Consider the following 22,485-nt stretch of genomic DNA (forward strand, 5'->3'; position numbering starts at 1 on the left):
GGATCTGACCATGTGTTTGAGCTTGTTGTTGCTGCCGTTGAGTGTAGGCTACAGGATCTGACCATGTGTTTGAGCTTGTTGTTGCTGCCGTTGAGTGTAGGCTACAGGATCTGACCATGTGTTTGAGCTTGTTGTTGCTGCTTGTTGTTGCTGCCGTTGAGTGTAGGCTACAGGATCTGACCATGTGTTTGAGCTTGTTGTTGCTGCCGTTGAGTGTAGGCTACAGGATCTGACCATGTGTTTGAGCTTGTTGTTGCTGCCGTTGAGTGTAGGCTACAGGATCTGACCATGTGTTTGAGCTTGTTGTTGCTGCCGTTGAGTGTAGGCTACAGGATCTGACCATGTGTTTGAGCTTGTTGTTGCTGCCGTTGAGTGTAGGCTACAGGATCTGACCATGTGTTTGAGCTTGTTGTTGCTGCCGTTGAGTGTAGGCTACAGGATCTGACCATGTGTTTGAGCTTGTTGTTGCTGCCGTTGAGTGTAGGCTACAGGATCTGGCCATGTGTTTGAGCTTGTTGTTGCTGTTGAGTGTAGGCTACAGGATCTGACCATGTGTTTGAGCTTGTTGTTGCTGCCGTTGAGTGTAGGCTACAGGATCTGGCCATGTGTTTGAGCTTGTTGTTGCTGTTGAGTGTAGGCTACAGGATCTGACCATGTGTTTGAGCTTGTTGTTGCTGCCGTTGAGTGTAGGCTACAGGATCTGACCATGTGTTTGAGCTTGTTGTTGCTGCCGTTGAGTGTAGGCTACAGGATCTGACCATGTGTTTGAGCTTGTTGTTGCTGCCGTTGAGTGTAGGCTACAGGATCTGACCATGTGTTTGAGCTTGTTGTTGCTGCCGTTGAGTGTAGGCTACAGGATCTGACCATGTGTTTGAGCTTGTTGTTGCTGTTGTTGCTGTTGAGTGTAGGCTACAGGATCTGACCATGTGTTTGAGCTTGTTGTTGCTGCCGTTGAGTGTAGGCTACAGGATCTGACCATGTGTTTGAGCTTGTTGTTGCTGCCGTTGAGTGTAGGCTACAGGATCTGACCATGTGTTTGAGCTTGTTGTTGCTGTTGTTGCTGTTGAGTGTAGGCTACAGGATCTGACCATGTGTTTGAGCTTGTTGTTGCTGCCGTTGAGTGTAGGCTACAGGATCTGGCCATGTGTTTGAGCTTGTTGTTGCTGTTGAGTGTAGGCTACAGGATCTGACCATGTGTTTGAGCTTGTTGTTGCTGCCGTTGAGTGTAGGCTACAGGATCTGACCATGTGTTTGAGCTTGTTGTTGCTGCTGTTGAGTGTAGGCTACAGGATCTGACCATGTGTTTGAGCTTGTTGTTGCTGCCGTTGAGTGTAGGCTACAGGATCTGGCAATGGAAGGGTGTCTCTCTGAAATATTTCCTTTAGATTAGTAAATCATGCAAAGAGTCGAGACTCCTGTCATAACCGTATGATCATGTTATATGGTATAAATGAATAATAATAATAACAATGACATAATGCACCGCACTGCAAGGGAAAGATGCCGCCATTTCCCTGGTATGCATTTTCCAAGATGGAGGAAAGCAAAAAGGCAACAGAAAAAGGCGAGCGAAGACCAAAGAGAGTCAGTCTGTGAGTCAGACAGGTGTTTACCTGGACCCTAGGGACAAAAGGCGCTGTTCTTCTACTAAGGCTTTGGCTCTGGGTAAGCAAAATTAAACAACAACATAGAAAAATGCAATAAAACCAACAAAAAAAAAACACAAAACAACCAACAAAACACACTCACTGGACTCGAACCAGTGCCACAATAACACAAACACATTTTGAGGAGGAGGGGACAGAGAGTCAATCTAGCGATGTGTGTGTTTTCCCCCACCGTTCATTAGCATCAATCTGCATCTCATTATTCACTAATGTACTGTATTGTCTAGGAGCCTTATCTGTGGGTTCCTGTACCACCACACTGTAATCCTCAGAGAGAGGAAGAGGCTGCTCTGCTCCCGTTTTCACAGAAAATGATTGATGACTTCTAACTAAACATTCCCTCCCGTGCTCTCTGGACTGTAACTTTCCTTCCTTTCTTCATTTAACATTTGCGTCATGATGACGTATTCAATTCCAATTGTTCCCTCAACATGGCTTGGAAATAATAATAATAATAATGATAATAAAAACACATTACAATTTCTAACTGCATCCAATGTATTATTCAACTGGCACTTGATCCAACAAGGTAATGTACTACAGTATATCAACTACAGTATATTAATGACAGTATAATTACAGTATATCAACTACAGTAAATTAATTACAGTATAATTACAGTATATCAACTACAGTATATTAATGACAGTATAATTACAGTATATTAATTACAGTATAACTACAGTATATTAACTACAGTGCAATTCAAATGCTCTTATTTTGGTTTCAAGGTCAGCTCATTGATGAAATGGAGAGAACTTCTGGATCTGAGTGGTGTGGGGCTGAGTGCTACAGGTAGGGATTGCAGAGATCAGAACTGCAGCCTGATTGGCTGACTGGGTTCTATTTGCGTCATAACTGTCAGCACGGGCCTCCTGGGTGTAGGCCTATGAATACTGGAGGGCCTGTGTGTGCCTGCTACCTCTCTCTGTGCTCCTTCTCTCCCTGGCTCTCGCTCTGCTCCGCCATGCTCCCGTTACATATAGACAGGAGAGGAGAGGAGCCAGGCGGAGACGCTAGCAGCAGCACAGATTAGATCTCCCCCTCCTCACCAAAGAAAACAACAACAAGCAGAAAGAACACTGACATCAAAAGATTCCTTCTCTCCCTTCCTTCTCTACCTTCCTTCTCTACCTTCCTTCTCTACCTTCCTTCTCTACCTTCCTTCTCTACATTCCTTCTCTACCTTCCTTCTCTGGCTCTAGGAGCAGTGTTACTGGAGTGCAACATTACAGTACAAGGCTTACAGTGTTTATGGACACACAGTCAACTATCAAACCTTCTCACCTCTTCTGATAAACAAACACGCTATGGACTTGATAGACTGATATATTTTGACTGATATACTGGTATATTGTTTGATACTTTGATATATTTCATTAATATATCTTTATTTATAATCACATATAATATTGATGTGTTTTCATAAGGAAAGGGATTGAAAAGCTGTGACTATTTCATAACTATCTTTATTTTTTCTCCAAGAAACTAAATATCCTGAGTGTTGAGACAACAAAATAAGTGTTAGAGGTTAGCATTAATCTTTTTCCATCTGGCCTCTTGAGTTCTAGAGTTCATTCCTCCCATGTTAATCTCAACTGAGTGTTTTACTCACTTCCCCCAAGAGTAAATTAGGCATCAGATAATAAGCAACATGGTTCAGGGTAACAGGATATATGGTCCTAAGCTGGTTTGGGATGGCTCCAACTGAACAACTCTCAGAGCTCCAGCTACTCTCAGAGCTCCAGCTACTCTCCAGAGCTCCAGCTACTCTCCAGAGCTCCAGCTACTCTCCAGAGCTCCAACTGAACAACTCTCAGAGCTCCAGCTACTCTCAGAGCTCCAGCTACTCTCCAGAGCTCCAGCTACTCTCAGAGATCCAGCTACTCTCAGAGCTCCAGCTACTCTCAAGAGCTCCAGCTACTCTCAGAGCTCCAGCTACTCTCCAGAGCTCCATCTACTCTCAGAGCTCCAGCTACTCTCCAGAGCTCGACATACTCTCAGAGCTCCAGCTACTCTCAGATCTCCAGCTACTTTCCAGAGCTCCAGCTACTCTCAGAGCTCCAGCTACTCTCAGAGCTCCAGCTACTCTCAGAGCTCCAGCTACTCTCCAGAGCTCCAGCTAATCTCCAGAGCTCCAGCTACTCTCCAGAGCTCCATCTACTCTCAGAGCTCCAGCTACTCTCCAGAGCTCGAATACTCTCAGAGCTCCAGCTACTCTCAGATCTCCAGCTACTTTCCAGAGCTCCAGCTACTCTTAGAGCTCCAGCTACTCTCCAGAGCTCCAGCTACTCTCAGAGCTCCAGCTACTCTCAGAGCTCCAGCTACGCTGAAGAGCTCCAGCTACTCTCAGAGCTCCAGCTACTCTCCAGAGCTCGACATACTCTCAGAGCTCCAGCTACTCTCAGATCTCCAGCTACTTTCCAGAGCTCCAGCTACTCTCAGAGCTCCAGCTACTCTCAGAGCTCCAGCTACTCTCAGAGCTCCAGCTACTCTCCAGAGCTCCAGCTAATCTCCAGAGCTCCAGCTACTCTCCAGAGCTCCATCTACTCTCAGAGCTCCAGCTACTCTCCAGAGCTCGACATACTCTCAGAGCTCCAGCTACTCTCAGATCTCCAGCTACTTTCCAGAGCTCCAGCTACTCTTAGAGCTCCAGCTACTCTCCAGAGCTCCAGCTACTCTCAGAGCTCCAGCTACTCTCAGAGCTCCAGCTACGCTGAAGAGCTCCAGCTACTCTCAGAGCTCCAGCTACTCTCCAGAGCTCCAGCTACTCTCCAGAGCTCCATCTACTCTCAGAGCTCCAGCTACTCTCCAGAGGTCGACATACTCTCAGAGCTCCAGCTACTTTCCAGAGCTCCAGCTACTCTCCAGAGCTCCAGCTACTCTCCAGAGCTCGACATACACTCAGAGCTCCAGCTACTCTCCAGAGCTCCAGCTACTCTCAGAGCTCCAGCTAAGCTGAAGAGCTCCAACTACTCTCCAGAGCTCAACATACTCTCAGAGCTCCAGCTACTCTCAGAGCTCCAGCTACTCTCAGAGCTCGACATACTCTCAGAACTCCAGCTACTCTCAGAGCTCGACATACTCTCAGAGCTCCAGCTACTCTCAGAGCTCCAGCTACTCTCAGAGCTCCAGCTACACTCCAGAGCTCGACATACTCTCAGAGCTCCAGCTACTCTCAGATCTCCAGCTACTTTCCAGAGCTCCAGCTACTCTCCAGAGCTCCAGCTACTCTCAGAGCTCGACATACTCTCAGAGCTCGACATACTCTCCAGAGCTCCAGCTACTCTCCAGAGCTCCAGCTACTCTCCAGAGCTCCAGCTACTCTCCAGAGTTCCACCTACTCTCCAGAGCTCCAGCTACTCTCAGAGCTCCAGCTACTCTCCCTGAATACTGCAGAGAAAGAGAGAAAGAAAACATCTGTTCTCAAACCCTCTGGGTGAATCTACACTGTATGATACTTTCCTGCAGGTAATGTAGGCCCAGACAGAGTCAGGGTGTATTGTGGGTATTGTAGTAGGGTACTCACTGAGAGCTGTCCTGACAGGTACTGGGGGGCGTCCCGCAGCATCCCGGGGCTCATGGGAGACGTGACAGAGATGGAAGGGCGATCCATCTTCTGAGACTCAAAGGAACTCGAACCTGAGACAGGACAGACAGACAGGAGGTCACATGATCAAATCTGAAACACTGATTTTGGTAACAACTTCAAGGAGAGGAAGAGAGGAAGAGGGAGAGAGAGGGGGGAGGGGAGAGAAGAAGAAAGCGTGTAGGGTAGAGAGATAGAAATGAGATACCTCTCTTTTGACATTACCTTAGCTTGATATTTCAAGGTTTATTAATTGGCTAACGCAGGCTAATTAGTTATCATTGGGAAATGAAAGAAAAGCCAGACTTACTTGATTCCAGTTGTGCATGTGTGCTGTCTGGTATCCGAGGAATATCTCTGAAAGGAGAGGAGGGGATCAATTGGTGCTAATGCTGAATGCACTGTATTTTAATGGTCCTAAGAAGAGCATTAGTCTTCATTCTCCTGTACAGCAGCTCCCTCCCTCAGCAATACAAAGCAGGACAAATATAGACACTGACAAAGCAAAGGGGTTTCTGATTTCTCTGGGTATCTCTACTTTCAAAAACGATTGGCATCCCGCTGTTTGTGGAGGAGAGGGGGAGAGTGGGTAGTGAGACAGAGAGAGAGAGAGAGAGAAAGAGAGAGAGAGAGACAGAGAGAGAGAGAGAGAGAGAGAGAGAGAGAGAGAGAGAGAGAGAGAGAGAGAGAGAGAGAGAGAGGGAGAGAAAGAGAGAGAGAGAGACAGAGAGACAGAGAGAGAGAGGCAGCAGCCACCGTTCATTTCACTGTGCCGCACTGCTAGTCCCATATGAGCCTCTGACACTCATCACACTAGAGGACTGATGGAGGGGAGGGATATTGGGAGGGAGGGAGGGAGGGAGGGAGGGAGATATGTTAAATAAACAAGCTGGTGCTGGCAAAACAAATGACATTGAAATACACTCAGCCCCCATTTTCCATTTCTCACATACTCTCTCCTCTGCAAGACACATATTTCTACAAGTGTATGAATGTGAATAGACTGTAGTTTTGATGGTTCAATCGTAATAAGTGTAGTTGCTGTTGTGAGGTCTTACCCTATGGGCCTTGAGACCACCAGTTCCACCTGGGGTTCTGGCTTTGATTCTAGAATGATATTGTAAACTTCTTTAAATGTGGCTCCTTGTAAAAACCTCCCGTTCCACTCCAGCACCTGGTCGCCTGTAAAACAAGAGATGCTGTCAGTCATCCACACATCAAGACGTCAGCTGGCACGGTGCCGTTATGAACATGGGAAGCATAGTTATAAATATAGTTAAAAACATGATCCATGTAGTTATAAACAGCAGCAGGCCCACGGGATGGAAAAAAGGAGAATGTGAATGGTATTGTAGAAAACACAGCACACATAAACAAACAGTACAGCATTGTAGTCTTCCTGCTTCGGTAATATTATAAATGATTGAATAGGCCTCGGTCGCAACCCTTATGGTAACAAATAACAGCACAGCTGTCTAGTTCATACATGTTGTAATTAGTGCTATTAAATGAAGGGTAAAGGGTGTCAGATGTTAAAACACGGTTCTGACCCAGTTCAGCACCAGTTCACAAAGTAATCAAAATATTTCTTCAATCACTGAAGTAGCTTATTAAATCTACAGTGCTGTGTACATGAGAAATGTATTGACAATCTTCAGTGTGCTTCAAAAAATCTTGTATCTATAAGTATAGTGCTAAACACAGTAAGTGTACTTCTAAACATGGTCAATGCAGTTTTAAACACAGTAAGTGTACTTCTAAACATGGCAAATGTAGTTCCAAACATAGTAAGTGTAGTTCTACATGTGGTAAATGTAGTTCTAAGCATAGTAAGTGTCGTTCTAAACATGGCTAATGTAGTTCTAAACATGGTAAGCGATGTAGTATGAAATGAGGTCAGCAGGTACCTGGTCTGAGGTGTCCAACAGTATCCGCTAGACTTCCTTTCCTCACTTTAGTGATGAAAGCACAAAGTCTACCAGATTCTGTCATCTTTCCACCCACCACCTATGAGGGAAGCAAAACACATCAACATGTATAGTGTTAGTATATATTATTATACTGTAATATAATCACACCCTCAGTATGGTGTAAGCAGCCTGGCAGGGAAGGAACATATTGCACTGATCACTTTGTTTCACAGAAACATTTATTGACCATATTTATTGACCATGTTTGAAAAATCAATTCACACATGGTCAAATGCAACCTGCAGATCTAGACCTAATTCTAATTGCATATGTAGCCACATAGCATCATTCTGCCCATAGGAAGCTATTCTTGAACAGAGAAAGTAGCTACATATTTAGTCAAAATGTACATCTCTTTTCATAATGATGAATGTCCCTGTGTGTTGTGTTGGAACCCTGGGGCCACCTCTCTCTCCATTGTGCTGGAACACTTGAGGCCTGGGGGGCCTATAGCAGACCAGGGGGCCCAGCTCTGCTCTACTCTGTAAGCCCCTGAACCGCTCTCCCTCCACAGGCATCAGACAAATAAAATCCCCTCTGAATGGCAGTTGAATGCCAACATACAAAGGAGCTTAGGGAAGACTCCTAAATGAAATGGCTTTATGTAACAGCCAGGCCAGAGAGAGCGAGAAAGGGACTGAGAGAGTGAGAGATATATTTATTTATTTTTATTTCACCTTTATTTAACCAGGTAGGCAAGTTGAGAACAAGTTCTCATTTACAATTGCGACCTGGCCAAGATAAAGCAAAGCAGTTCGACACATACAACAACACAGAGTTACACATGAAATAAACAAACATACAGTCAATAATACAGTGGGAAAATAAGTCTATATACGATGTGAGCAAATGAGGTGAGATAAGGAAGGTAAAGGCAAAAAAGGCCATGGTGGAGAAGTAAATACAATATATCAAGTAAAACACTGGAATGGTAGATTTGCAATGGAAGAATGTGCGAAGTAGAAATAGAAATAATGGGGTGCAAAGGAGCAAAATAAATAAATACAGTAGGGGAAGAGGTAGTTGTTTGGGCTAAATTATAGATGGGCTATGTACAGGTGCAGTAATCTGTGAGCTGCTCTGACAGCTGGTGCTTAAAGCTAGTGAGGGATTTTTGTAGTTCGTTCCAGTCATTGGCAGCAGAGAACTGGAAGGAGAGGCAGCCAAAGGAAGAATTGGTTTTGGGGGTGACCAGAGAGGTATACCTGCTGGAGCGCGTGCTACAGGTGGGTGCTGCTATGGTGACCAGCGAGCTGAGATAAGGGGGGACTTTACCTAGCAGGGTCTTGTAGATGACCTGGAGCTAGTGGCGATGAGTATGAAGCGAGGGCCAGCCAACGAGAGCATACAGGTCGCAGTGGTGGGTAGTATATAGGGTAGTATATAGGGCTTTGGTGACAAAACGGATGGCACTGTGATAGACTGTATCCAATTTATTGAGTAGGGTATTGGAGGCTATTTTGTAAATGACATCGCCGAAGTCGAGGATTGGTAGGATGGTCAGTTTTACGAGGGTATGTTTGGCAGCAAGTGAAGGATGCTTTGTTGTGAAATAGAAAGCCAATTCTAGATTTAACTTTGGATTGGAGATGTTTGATGTGAGTCTGGAAGGAGAGTTTACAGTCTAACCAGACACCAAGGTATTTGTAGTGGTCCACATATTCTAGATCGGAACCGTCCAGGGTGGCGATGCTAGTCGGGAGGGCGGGTGCGGGCAGCAAACGGTTGAAAAGCATGCATTTGGTTTTACTAGCGTCTAAAAACAGTTGCAGGCCACGGAAGGAGTGTTGTAGAACCATCCAGAGTAGTGATGCTGGACGGGCGGGCAGGTGCAGGCAGCGATTGCTTGAAGAGCATGCATTTGGTTTTACTTGTATTTAAGAGCAGTTAGTTAGTTAGTTAGATAGTTAGAGAGAAAGAGAGAGAGAGAGAGAGAGAGAGAGAGAGAGAGAGAGAGAGAGAGAGAGAGAGAGAGAGAGAGAGAGAGAGAGAGAGAGAGAGAGAGAGAGAGAGAGACAAACAGACTGGCTGGTCACTGCTTGCTGCTGAGTGAGGAGAAACGCATAGCATACCGTACAGCACAAAGAGGCACTGACCAGGCACACACATACCAATTCAGGAAGCTCATTCAATCAATAATGATTTTCCCATCTTGCCACTTTCCTTTTCTCTCCTGATGGCCTTACTGTTCTAGCTCTCACTGTTCTAGCTCTCACTGTGCTAGCTCTCACTGTGCTCGCTCTCACAGTGCTCGCTCTCACAGTGCTCGCTCTCACTGTGCAAGCTCTCACTGTGCAAGCTCTCACTGTGCTTTGGCTAGCTGTGTGTGCTCAGCTCTTTAACCGGCCCACGCCGCACAGATTAGGTGGAGTAAGGAAAACCTAAGATACTTTTCATCAGAAAATCTACCCGTCTAATCATGATATACTGTAAATATGGAACATATGTTTAGTACAGTACTGTACATAATGGGGAATAAGCTGTACAATCCCAATGTTTCAGATGTGATCTCCCTATCTACAGTAAGATGTACAATCCCAATGTTTCAGATGTGATCTCCCTATCTATAATAAGATGTACAATCCCAATGTTTCAGATGTGATCTCCCTATCTATAATAAGATGTACAATCCCAATGTTTCAGATGTGATCTCCCTATCTATAATAAGCTGTACAATCCCAATGTTTCAGATGTGATCTCCCTATCTATAATAAGATGTACAATCCCAATGTTTCAGATGTGATCTCCCTATCTACAGTATGATGTACAATCCCAATGTTTCAGATGTGATCTCCCTATCTATGTTAAGATGTACAATCCCAATGTTTCAGATGTGATCTCCCTATCTATAATAAGATGTACAATCCCAATGTTTCAGATGTGATCTCCCTATCTATAATAAGATGTACAATCCCAATGTTTCAGATGTGATCTCCCTATCTATAATAAGATGTACAATCCCAATGTTTCAGATGTGATCTCCCTATCTATAATAAGATGTACAATCCCAATGTTTCAGATGTGATCTCCCTATCTATAATAAGATGTACAATCCCAATGTTTCAGATGTGATCTCTCTATCTACAGTAAAGGGACATCGTCTCTGACTGAGCATTTCAAATAGGCTTTTCTACATAAAAAAATGTTCCAAATGGTACACTACTCCTTATATAGTGCACTACTACCAGTTCCCTGGTAAAAAGTAGCACACTGTATATGGAATAGGTTGCAGTTTGGGATGCACATAGTTTTTGAGAGTTTTTTTGCACTGAGCCAATAAATGTCATTCATTAAAAAGGTTCAATGTGAGCATGTTTGGATACACAGTGTGCATCACAAATGCCCCCTATTCCCCATACAGTGCACTACTTTTATAATATAATAATAATATAATAATATATGCCATTTAGCAGACGCTTTTATCCAAAGCGACTTACAGTCATGTGTGCATACATTCTACGTATGGGTGGTCCCGGGGATCGAACCCACTACCCTGGCGTTACAAGCGCCATGCTCTACCAACTGAGCTACAGAAGGACTTTTGATGTACACTATATAGGGAATAGGGTGCCATTTGGAATACAGTCATGAACATAAAGTATTTGATATTAATATACAGCTCATTAATATTAATCAGGAAAATAATTAGCCGCCTAATTAATATTAAATCATGAATAATACAATATCACTTCAAAAAACACATATCACTTAAAAATATATGTGCAGATAAAAAGCTGAAGGACAGTTTGCTAATGTCTTTTTAGCAACGTATTTCTCCTCAACCACAAAACCAGTTTACAACCAGAAAATGATGTCAATAATACATAATCTCACCGTTGCCGCTTGCTATAAACCACCCTCTGCCCCAGCTGTGCCCCGAACACCATATGTGAACTGATTGCCCCCCACCTTTCTTCAGAGTTCGTGCTGCTAGGTGACCTAAACTGGGACATGCTTAACACCCCGGCCATCCCACAATCTAAGCTTGATGCCCTCAATCTAACACAAATTATCAATGAACCTACCAGATATAACCCCAAATCTGTAAACACGGGCACCCTCATATATATCATCCTAACCAACTCACCCTCCAAATACACCTCTGCTGTTTTCAACCAAGATCTCAGCGATCACTTCCTCATTGCCTGCATCCGTAATGGGTCTGCAGTCAAACGATCACCCCTCATCACTGTCAAACGTTCCCTAAAACACTTCAGCAAGCATTTCTAATCGACCTAGCCAGGGTATCCCGGAAGGATATTGCCCTCCTCCCGTCAGAAGAGGATGCCTTGTTATTCTTTAAAAGTGCCTTCCTCACCATCTTAAATAAGCATGCTCCATTCAAAAAAGTTAGAATCAGGAACAGATATAATATAATCCTTGGTTCACTCCAGACCTGACTGCCCTTGACCAGCACAAAAACATCCTGTGGCCTACTGCATTAGCCCCCATGAAATGCAACTTTTCAGGGAAGTTAGGAACCAATATACACAGGCAGTTAGGAAAGCTAAGGATATCTTTTTCAAACAGAAAATTGCATCCTGTAGCACAAACTCAAAAAAGTTCTGGGACACTGTAAAGTCCATGGAGAATAAGAGCATCTCCTCCCAGCTGCCCACTGCTCTGAGGATAGGAAACACTGTCACCACTGATAAATCAACTATAATTGAGAATTTCAATAAGCATTTTTCTACGGCTGGCCATGCTTTCCACCTGGCTACCCCAACCCTGGTCAACTGCCCGGCACCCCCAACAGCAACTCGTCCAAGCCTCCCCCATTTCTCCCTCACCCAAATCAAGATAGTTGATGTTCTGAAAGAGCTGCAAAATATGGACCCCTACAAATCAGCCGGGCTAGACAATCTGGACCCTCTCTTTCTGAAATGATCTGCCGAAATTGTTGTAACCCCTATTACTAGCCTGTTCAATCTCTCTTTCGTATCGTCTGAGATTCCCAAAGATTGGAAAGCTGCCGCGATTATCCCCCTGTTCAAAGGGGGAGACACTCCAGACCCAAACTGCTACAGACCTAAATCTATCCTAACTTGCCTTTCTAAGGTCTTCGAAAGCCAAGTTAACAAACAGATTGCCGACCATTTCGAATTCCATGTACCTTCTCGCTATGCAATCTGGTTTCCGAGCTGGTCATGGGTCAGCCACGCTCAAGGTCCTAAACGATATCATATCCGCCATCGATAAGAGACATTACTGTGCAGCCGTATTCATCGACCTGGCCAAGGCTTTCGACTCTGTCAATCAACCACATTCTTATCGGCAGACTAAACAGCCTTGGTTTCTCAAAAGACTGCCTCGCCTGGTTCACCAACTACTTCTCTGATAGAGTTCAGTCTGTCAAATCGGAGGGCCTGTTGGAAGGCCTGCAAAATGCTAAAACAATATTTACAATAGCACCTCTGGCAGTCTCTATGGGAGTGCCACAGGATTTAATTCTTGGGCCGACTCTCTTCTCTGTATACATCAATGATGTCACTCTTAGTGCTGGTGATTCTCTGATCCACCTCTACGCAGACGACACCATTTTGTATACCTCTGGCCCTTCTTTGGACACTGTGTTAACTAACCTCCAGACAAGCTTCAATGCCATACAACTCTCCTTCCGTGGCCTCCAACTGCTCTTAAATGCAAGTAAAACTAAATGCATGTTCTTCACCCGGTCACTGCCCGCACCTGCCCGCCCATCCAACATCACTACTCTGGACAACTACAAATACCTAGGTGTCTGGTTTGACTGTAAACTCTCCTTCCAGACTCACATTAAGCATCTCCTATCCAAAATTAAATATAGAATCGGCTTCCTATTTCGCAACAAAGCATCCTTCACTCATGCTGCCAAACATACCCTCGTAAAACTGACCATCCTACCGATCCTCGACTTCGGCGATGTCATTTACAAAATAGCCTCCAACACTCTACTCAAGAAATTGGATGCAGTCTATCACAGTGGCATCTGTTTTGTCACCAAAGCCTCATATACTACCCACCACTGCGACCTGTACGCTCTCGTTGGCTGGCCCTCGCTTCATACTCATTGCCAAACCCACTGGCTCAAGGTCCTCTACAAGTCTCTGCTAGGTAAAGCCCTGCCTTATCTCAGCTCACTGGTCACCATAGCAGCACCCACCCGTAGCACAAGCTCCAGCAGGTATATCTCACTAGTCACCCCCAAAGCCAATTCCACCTTTCCTTCCAGTTCTCTGCTGCCAATGACTGGAACAAACTGCAAAAATCACTGAAGCTGGATACTCATATCTCCCTCACTAGCTTTAAGCACCAGCTGTCAGAGCAGCTCACAGATCACTGCACCTGTACAGGGCCCATCTGCAAATAGCCCATCCAACTACCTCATCCCCATACTGTATTTATTTATTTATTTATCTTGCTCCTTTGCAGTATCTCTACTTGCACATTCATCTTCTGCACATCAATCAGTCCAGTGTCTAATTGATATATTGTAATTAATTCGCCACCATGGCCTATTTATTGCCGGTATATAGATTTTCTTCAGTTGTATTATTGACTGTATGTTTTGTTTATTCCATGTGTAACTCTGTGTTGTCGAACTGCTTTGCTTTATTTTTGACCAGGTTGCAGTTGTAAATGAGAACTTGTTCTTAACTAGCCTACCTGGTTAATTAAAGGTGAAATATATATATTTTAAAATCATATACCAAATTATATCCGCTGCGTATACTCTTTAGCGAGGCCCAGATAGCAACATATTCCCTCTACATATGGAATAGGATACCATTTGGGAAGCAACCTTTGAATAGTGATGGACAGCTGTAATAACAAACGGCCTCTGACCATCAGGTCAGACTGGTCCCAGTAGATAGACAGAAGTCCAGCCAGAGAGGTCAGACAGACGGGGCAGACTCACCTTCAGTCCCAGCAGTGCTCCTGAGTCTCGAGGTACACTTCCATCCTTCATCCGCTTGTTGAGCAGAATCCGCCCCATTAGGCGCTCCCCATCTTTGGAGGGCTGCCATGTCACTGGATGCTATAGGAACACACACAGCAACAACACACCTCGTGTTTTACAACTCATCCACACCAGATTCACTTCAATCCCTTTAAAAAGACTTCTTCAGAAAAGTGTGTATCATGTGAGGGGTGGGGGGTGGGGGTGGGGTATCAATTAATTTGACTTAATGAACGATCACACAAGCTCTGGCTAGTTATCTAATCTGGTGATTATAGCTCTGTCTCTATCCTTTCTATTTCAGATTATATAACCTGTATTTTCTTTTGTGATTAGCCGGACTATCACAATTAGATAATAAAAGACATAATTCATCAAAATCTAAAAAAAGATTTGTATCTATTGCATCACAGTTATGCGTACTGCAGTTGAAGGCAAAATGCTAAAACAATATTTACAATAACACAGCCCACCTTTTAAGCAGTGATTAGCTATGTCCATAAACATACTTCATGGAAGTACTTCAATCTGATTCAATGAAAATGAAAAATGCTGCACATCCAATGCCAGGCCTTGTGTGATCCTGCCAACAGGGAATAGGTAGAGTGCATTCAGCACCCCATGCAGGGTAAAATAGGCACACCATCACGCCCTCCTAGTCACCGTAGAGCAGAGCAGAGGCTCCACACAAACCATCTGAGAAAACCTGCACTGTATCTAGAACATCTCACTGAAACTCTGCCTCATTGGCATCAAATCCAGTTGAGTTTGGATGAGTGTAGATTTTGCCTGATGGTCTGGGAGGTGGTCTGCTGAAGGCAGAGGGAGGCTAAGACTGCAGTCCACCACTCTCTGCCCTGCTACACACAGCACTACACCACTCTCTGCCCTGCTACACACAGCACTACACCTCCACAATGGAGCAGGTAGAAGCAGATGAAGAAAACATGTATTGCGCAACAACAACAAAAAGAAGTGAACCAAAGTAGGATTTATGGACGAAAACTTCCAAAAGCACAGCACAGCGCGATGACTAAGGCCAAGATGAAGACAAAAACAAGACGAAGTCACAACAAACATGACAGCGGAAGGGGAAAAAAAGAAAAACGTAACTTTGTCTGTGCAAAACAAATCCAATCGTCCCTGTTCTCAGTTCTAAGTGGTTGGTTTAGTTTTGGTATTGGACTGAGTGGAGATCTAGGGGGGGATAATGACTTGACTAGGTAGTGTGCGTTGGGAGAGGAGGGGTCATTCCAGTGAGAGGTAGGTGTCGTTACCCTACTGTAGCATTACTAAGCTGGCCGCTACAGTAAAAATAACAAAACAGACAGAGCAACTAGCAACATGCAACTAGAGGAGTGGACATCGCTGTGTGCCATGACAAAAAGAGAGTTGTGTTTAAATGCTCCTGGATGGATCTTTATGCTGCCAGAGAGCAAACAGCAGAACAAGAAATCTCCTATTTCAGCAACACCCAGCAAGCTGCTGTCGAAATGAAATCAATCTGATCAATTCCCCGGGATAATAATAAAGAGGAAGTTCAAAGAAAAATCAATCAATTCAAATTTTAAAAAGAATAAACATGTCTACTATTTAACAATTAGTGACAGATAACAAAGACCGGAGGAGGTAGGTAAAGAAAAATAAAGAAAAAAAGAAAAAAAGCAGATATTTTGGCTACATAGACTCCAGTACCTTCTCACTATGGCTATGCTGATTGTCCTCGTTTAGGGTAGTGCTACTGCATGTGTCAACGCCAGAGTCTTTAACCTGGGGTTCGCACCATTCTGCGTCCTCTTCCAATGAGTGGCCCCCAAAGCGAACCATTTTCTTTTGCCTCTCAGATAAGGTGTTGTGTGTTGAGTCGGACAAAAATGCCTGCTCAATAGTTTTTCTTTTCCCCCTTTGACTGTCCCCTACAGGTGTGGGATAAAAACAGAAAGAAAGAAGAAAACCCATGCGGAGGTGTAAATAAAACAAAGCAAACATGAAATGACAAAGGACTCTGAGAGGGGGAGGAAAGGGGAGGGGGAGGGTTGTTAGGGGCAGGGCTCCGCATGTCTCACCAAAGACATTGGGGAGGCCTCGCTGCTATGCCATGACGCATGGTCCAACCAGTGGCCATCCAAATCTCCTGTGGGAGCCACACACACACACACACACACACACACACACACACACACACACACACACACACACACACACACACACACACACACACACACACACACACACACACACACACACACACACACACACACACACACACACACACAAGAGAAGACAGCGAGAGGAAAAGGTGAGGCCCACAGAACTCCAACGTACAGTGCTGACACACACACACACACACACACACACACACACACACACACACACACACACACACACACACACACACACACACACACACACACACACACACACACACACACACACACACACAAGAGAAGACAGCGAGAGGAAAAGGTGAGGCCCACAGAACTCCAATGTACAGTGCTGACACACACGCAGACACACACACACACAAGAGAAGACAGCGAGAGGAAAAGGTGAGGCCCACAGAACTCCAACGTACAGTGCTGACACACACGCAGACACACACACACACACACACACACACACACACACACACACACACACACACACACACACACACACACACACACAGAGAAGACAGCGAGAGGAAAAGGTGAGGCCCACAGAACTGCAACGTACAGTGCTGACACACACGCAGACACACACACACACACATTTGAACAACAATAGCTCCTGTGAAGAGAGTAAAAACATACAGTCCACATACAGTAAATTGGCCTCTCTGAAGTCAATACTGCGATGGTATACAGCACAGACAACACAACACAAGCACAGACCATTTAGGTTGTGTTTAGTCTTGGAACAATTCTCATTGGTTGCAAGACCAAACCAGGCCCCACACTCTTGTTCATAAATCATTCAAACATGCTGTCAGTCAAACCTCTTTTCCAAGAGATTCTGTTGAAGCAAACTAGCCAAAGATTTTGTTGTAACTCTGCAGTCTCTGCAGGAATTCACATTTTTCAAATGAAGATAGCGTCCTTGCGTCCTGCTATCTTAACAGCCTGGGTCTGGATCAGAGAGAGAGAGTGCTTCTTGGGATGTAATATGTTTAACTGGGACAAAGATGGCAATGCCCCAGCAACCTTAACTAACCTCAATCTAAAGTGCACCAGGGAGAGCTTTTTAAGATGCTATCCCGATGACTGCCTTGCCCAGATCTGTACTGGAGGCATCAGTGGATGGGATGGATGGATACAGCCTTGAGAGATGGAGGCTGGGCAAATGGCTATTATGCTATTACATGTTCAGTTTTTCCCCATATGTTTGTGTTGCTCAGACAGTAAAGTGAGTAAGTAGCAGTCATATTCCCTCAGCCTAGCAGGCCAGACAGGGACTTCAGCAGTCAGGGAGAGAGTTCATCTTTTTCTCTGTGTCTGTGCTCTGTGTGTGCACTTTCTCCAATAAGGCTCAGTCAGTCTTTCTGTCTGTAACCTGTCTGATGTGGGTCAGGGGGATCGATGGAGACTGGCTCCCTCAGACAAACCAAGAACTAGTCCCTGTAAACCCACATCTCTCTCTCTCTCTCTCTCCTCGGTCCTCCACTTCTCTCTCTCTCTCTCCTCGGTCCTCCACATCTCTCTCTCTCTCTCTCTCCTCGGTCCTCCACTTCTCTCTCTCCTCCATCCATCCTCAACAAAACAGTCTCCTGATGGAGAGAACATCATCTTTAGATCCAACCTGACTTCTGGACCTGCTTTATAGAACGATGTCATGTTGTTATAGACTTCAGCAGCGTTTCCTCTGGTTGATGATGGTGGGTGGTGGATGTGCAGAGTGAGAATGCAACAAACACTACAATGTGATGAATAAGCTTGTAAAGCCAGCTAACTAAAAGAGTGAGAAGTAGTGAATGTTGAATGCGGGATGGGAGTCTTCACCGACAGGCTGAGGTGGCCCGTCGAGAAGATGAGTCACTCATTGGCCACTCATTTCACAACCCCAGAAGACAGAAGTTCGGAAACATGAAATGATTCATATTAAAAGCATACAGCGATGAAGTATGAGGTACGGCCAGCCACTTGCTCGCCCATTTTGTTACTATGGACCATTCAGGACACTGGATCGGTCTTAATTGCCGATTTGTCGATATATAGCTTGCCGTATGTTCAGTATGCACTGTAAAAAATAAATAAAAAACAGGCTTTTTTGTTTACTCAACCTTTCAGTCAAAGTGTACGTTCCCATACGTCTGCAGGCACAGGTAAGGTTAAATAGAACCAGTGCATTTTTGCAACCCAAAGCTGCACGCATCATTTCCTTTGCATCACTTCCTGTGAAAAGAGAATAATCTAATGGAGCTATAAAGGACAGGTCTCCATAAAGCAGTTAGCCTGGTGGATACATAACTCAATCTGGGAGAAGTCAGGGAATTCAGTTGGAAGCATATAAAAATAGCTTTATGCTGCATATGTTGTTAGGGTTGGGGGTTTGGGTAGGATGGGAAGGGAAGGGGGAGATCAGATGTTCTCTCAATATCTCTCTAAATGTAGAGCCTGGTCTGTAGCTTTACTCTAGGGTTGCTATCAAGAGTGTTGAGGATCACGTCGTTGGAAGCTGAGAAAACAGTAAATAATTTCTACATTAATATTAATGAATATTTTTCAAGGCTGGCAGAGACACTGAATGTCAGAGTAAGGCCAAGTCCTCTCCAAAACAACCAGCCACATTCCCTTATCACCATCCTCCCTTATCACCATCCTCCCTGATCACTATCCTCCCTTATCACCATCCTCCCTTATCACCATCCTCCCTTATCACCATCCTCCCTTATCACTATCCTCCCTTATCACCATCCTCCCTTATCACCATCCTCCCTTATCACTATCCTCCCTTATCACTATCCTCCCTTATCACCATCCTCCCTTATCACCATCCTCCCTTATCACCATCCTCCCTTATCACTATCCTCCCTTATCACCATCATCCCTTATCACCATCCTCCCTTATCACCATCCTCCCTTATCACCATCCTCCCTTATCACCATCCTCCCTTATCACCATCCTCCCTTATCACCATCCTCCCTGATCACTATCCTCCCTTATCACCATCCTCCCTTATCACCATCCTCCCTTATCACCACCATCCCTCCACCCCTCCTCTGGTCCTATCACAAGCCCTCCATCCCTCCACCCCTCCTCTGGTCCTATCACAAGCCCTCCATCCCTATACCCCTCCACTAGTCCTATCACAAGCCCTCCATCCCTTCACCTCTCCACTAGTCCTATCACAAGCCCTCCATCCCTTCACCCCTCCACTAGTCCTATCACAAGCCCTCCATCCCTTCACCCCTCCACTAGTCCTATCACAAGCCCTCCATCCCTTCACCCCTCCACTAGTCCTATCACAAGCCCTCCATCCCTTCACCCCTCCACTAGTCCTATCACAAGCCCTCCATCCCTTCACCCCTCCACTAGTCCTATCACAAGCCCTCCATCCCTTCACCCCTCCACTAGTCCTATCACAAGCCCTCCATCCCTTCACCCCTCCACTAGTCCTATCACAAGCCCTCCATCCCTTCACCCGTCCCTGTTGGTGCTAAAACCACTTACTGTATACAGTTATGCCCAGTGATAAAACATTATGGAAGTCCCCAGATGGGCTGTGCCCTCTGTGACCCGCTGGAACCAACAGCTGACAACACTCAACACTGATTACCCTCCCTGCCACACACACACACACACACACACACACACACACACACACACACACACACACACACACACACACACACACACACACACACACACACACACACACACAAGAGAAGACAGCGAGAGGAAAAGGTGAGGCCCACAGAACTCCAATGTACAGTGCTGACACACACGCAGACACACACACACACAAGAGAAGACAGCGAGAGGAAAAGGTGAGGCCCACAGAACTCCAACGTACAGTGCTGACACACACGCAGACACACACACACACACACACACACACACACACACACACACACACACACACACACACACACACACACACACACACACACACACACACACACACACACACACACACACACACACACACACACACACACAAGAGAAGACAGCGAGAGGAAAAGGTGAGGCCCACAGAACTGCAACGTACAGTGCTGACACACACGCAGACACACACACACACACATTTGAACAACAATAGCTCCTGTGAAGAGAGTAAAAACATACAGTCCACATACAGTAAATTGGCCTCTCTGAAGTCAATACTGCGATGGTATACAGCACAGACAACACAACACAAGCACAGACCATTTAGGTTGTGTTTAGTCTTGGAACAATTCTCATTGGTTGCAAGACCAAACCAGGCCCCACACTCTTGTTCATAAATCATTCAAACATGCTGTCAGTCAAACCTCTTTTCCAAGAGATTCTGTTGAAGCAAACTAGCCAAAGATTTTGTTGTAACTCTGCAGTCTCTGCAGGAATTCACATTTTTCAAATGAAGATAGCGTCCTTGCGTCCTGCTATCTTAACAGCCTGGGTCTGGATCAGAGAGAGAGAGAGGTGCTTCTTGGGATGTAATATGTTTAACTGGGACAAAGATGGCAATGCCCCAGCAACCTTAACTAACCTCAATCTAAAGTGCACCAGGGAGAGCTTTTTAAGATGCTATCCCGATGACTGCCTTGCCCAGATCTGTACTGGAGGCATCAGTGGATGGGATGGATGGATACAGCCTTGAGAGATGGAGGCTGGGCAAATGGCTATTATGCTATTACATGTTCAGTTTTTCCCCATATGTTTGTGTTGCTCAGACAGTAAAGTGAGTAAGTAGCAGTCATATTCCCTCAGCCTAGCAGGCCAGACAGGGACTTCAGCAGTCAGGGAGAGAGTTCATCTTTTTCTCTGTGTCTGTGCTCTGTGTGTGCACTTTCTCCAATAAGGCTCAGTCAGTCTTTCTGTCTGTAACCTGTCTGATGTGGGTCAGGGGGATCGATGGAGACTGGCTCCCTCAGACAAACCAAGAACTAGTCCCTGTAAACCCACATCTCTCTCTCTCTCTCTCTCCTCGGTCCTCCACTTCTCTCTCTCTCTCTCCTCGGTCCTCCACATCTCTCTCTCTCTCTCTCTCCTCGGTCCTCCACTTCTCTCTCTCCTCCATCCATCCTCAACAAAACAGTCTCCTGATGGAGAGAACATCATCTTTAGATCCAACCTGACTTCTGGACCTGCTTTATAGAACGATGTCATGTTGTTATAGACTTCAGCAGCGTTTCCTCTGGTTGATGATGGTGGGTGGTGGATGTGCAGAGTGAGAATGCAACAAACACTACAATGTGATGAATAAGCTTGTAAAGCCAGCTAACTAAAAGAGTGAGAAGTAGTGAATGTTGAATGCGGGATGGGAGTCTTCACCGACAGGCTGAGGTGGCCCGTCGAGAAGATGAGTCACTCATTGGCCACTCATTTCACAACCCCAGAAGACAGAAGTTCGGAAACATGAAATGATTCATATTAAAAGCATACAGCGATGAAGTATGAGGTACGGCCAGCCACTTGCTCGCCCATTTTGTTACTATGGACCATTCAGGACACTGGATCGGTCTTAATTGCCGATTTGTCGATATATAGCTTGCCGTATGTTCAGTATGCACTGTAAAAAATAAATAAAAAACAGGCTTTTTTGTTTACTCAACCTTTCAGTCAAAGTGTACGTTCCCATACGTCTGCAGGCACAGGTAAGGTTAAATAGAACCAGTGCATTTTTGCAACCCAAAGCTGCACGCATCATTTCCTTTGCATCACTTCCTGTGAAAAGAGAATAATCTAATGGAGCTATAAAGGACAGGTCTCCATAAAGCAGTTAGCCTGGTGGATACATAACTCAATCTGGGAGAAGTCAGGGAATTCAGTTGGAAGCATATAAAAATAGCTTTATGCTGCATATGTTGTTAGGGTTGGGGGTTTGGGTAGGATGGGAAGGGAAGGGGGAGATCAGATGTTCTCTCAATATCTCTCTAAATGTAGAGCCTGGTCTGTAGCTTTACTCTAGGGTTGCTATCAAGAGTGTTGAGGATCACGTCGTTGGAAGCTGAGAAAACAGTAAATAATTTCTACATTAATATTAATGAATATTTTTCAAGGCTGGCAGAGACACTGAATGTCAGAGTAAGGCCAAGTCCTCTCCAAAACAACCAGCCACATTCCCTTATCACCATCCTCCCTTATCACCATCCTCCCTGATCACTATCCTCCCTTATCACCATCCTCCCTTATCACCAT

At 45.1% G+C, this 22,485-nt stretch overlaps 1 protein-coding gene across 1 annotated transcript in view; it reads right to left on the reverse strand.

Annotated features, from left to right (window-relative positions):
* The window catches only part of LOC124006088 (regulating synaptic membrane exocytosis protein 2-like), a 324,465-nt gene that overhangs the window by 113,408 nt on the left and 188,572 nt on the right, over positions 1-22,485 (reverse strand). Inside the window, 7 exon segments of the mRNA XM_046315851.1 lie at positions 1,614-1,661; positions 5,197-5,309; positions 5,567-5,613; positions 6,315-6,438; positions 7,164-7,263; positions 14,125-14,244; positions 15,862-16,082. Coding sequence (XP_046171807.1) covers positions 1,614-1,661; positions 5,197-5,309; positions 5,567-5,613; positions 6,315-6,438; positions 7,164-7,263; positions 14,125-14,244; positions 15,862-16,082 — 773 coding nt within the window.

This window comes from Oncorhynchus gorbuscha, linkage group LG19, assembly GCF_021184085.1.
Source record: "Oncorhynchus gorbuscha isolate QuinsamMale2020 ecotype Even-year linkage group LG19, OgorEven_v1.0, whole genome shotgun sequence".
Classification (NCBI taxonomy): domain Eukaryota; kingdom Metazoa; phylum Chordata; class Actinopteri; order Salmoniformes; family Salmonidae; genus Oncorhynchus; species Oncorhynchus gorbuscha.